The sequence below is a fragment of the Morone saxatilis genome, unplaced genomic scaffold, assembly GCF_004916995.1.
Source record: "Morone saxatilis isolate NCDOM2014 unplaced genomic scaffold, NCSU_SB_2.0 Contig11, whole genome shotgun sequence".
Lineage (NCBI taxonomy): Eukaryota > Metazoa > Chordata > Actinopteri > Moronidae > Morone > Morone saxatilis.
The window spans coordinates 6,922,494-6,922,996 of NW_023339663.1; the positions used below are offsets into that span (position 1 = coordinate 6,922,494).

Genomic DNA, 503 nt, shown 5'->3' on the forward strand with positions numbered 1-503 from the left:
CCCCCATTTATCTGCTGCACCCACCCTCCTCCCCCCACCCCCGCCACCACAGAGTCTTCCGAAGGCGTGTCCCTCCAGCTGGGTAACTCCAAAGACTTCATCCTCAGCTTGGACGTCAAGTTCATCTCCAATGGCAGTGTGTCTGTGATCCTGGAAACCACAGAGAAGGGCCCGCCCTTCACTATCCACTATGTGACCAGCACGCAGCTCATCGCCTTCAAAGACCGAGAAATCACTTACGGTATCGGTTCACGAACTTCCTGGAGCACTCTGACGCGAGACCTGCTCACCGACCTCAGGAAGGGTGTCGGACTGTCCAACACCAAGGCTGTGAAGGTCACAAAGGTTGGTTTATGTCAGAGTTTTGGTGCTTAAAGTACATTTAATACAACCCCTGTGTTCTAACAATGTAACTGGACAAGAGCTGAAATGAGTCGATTAATCAATTAATAGAAAATGAATCTGCAACTAAAATTGAGTAATTGTCATTTTTTAAGCAAAAC

The 503-nt window shown here is 48.5% G+C and overlaps 1 protein-coding gene across 1 annotated transcript in view; it reads left to right on the forward strand.

The window, feature by feature from the left end:
* glceb (glucuronic acid epimerase b) overlaps positions 1 to 503 on the forward strand; it is a 29,111-nt gene that overhangs the window by 22,729 nt on the left and 5,879 nt on the right. Inside the window, exon 4 of the mRNA XM_035652193.1 lies at positions 53 to 345. Within this exon, the coding sequence (XP_035508086.1) occupies positions 53 to 345 (293 nt within the window). The remainder of the gene's footprint in view (positions 1 to 52; positions 346 to 503) is intronic.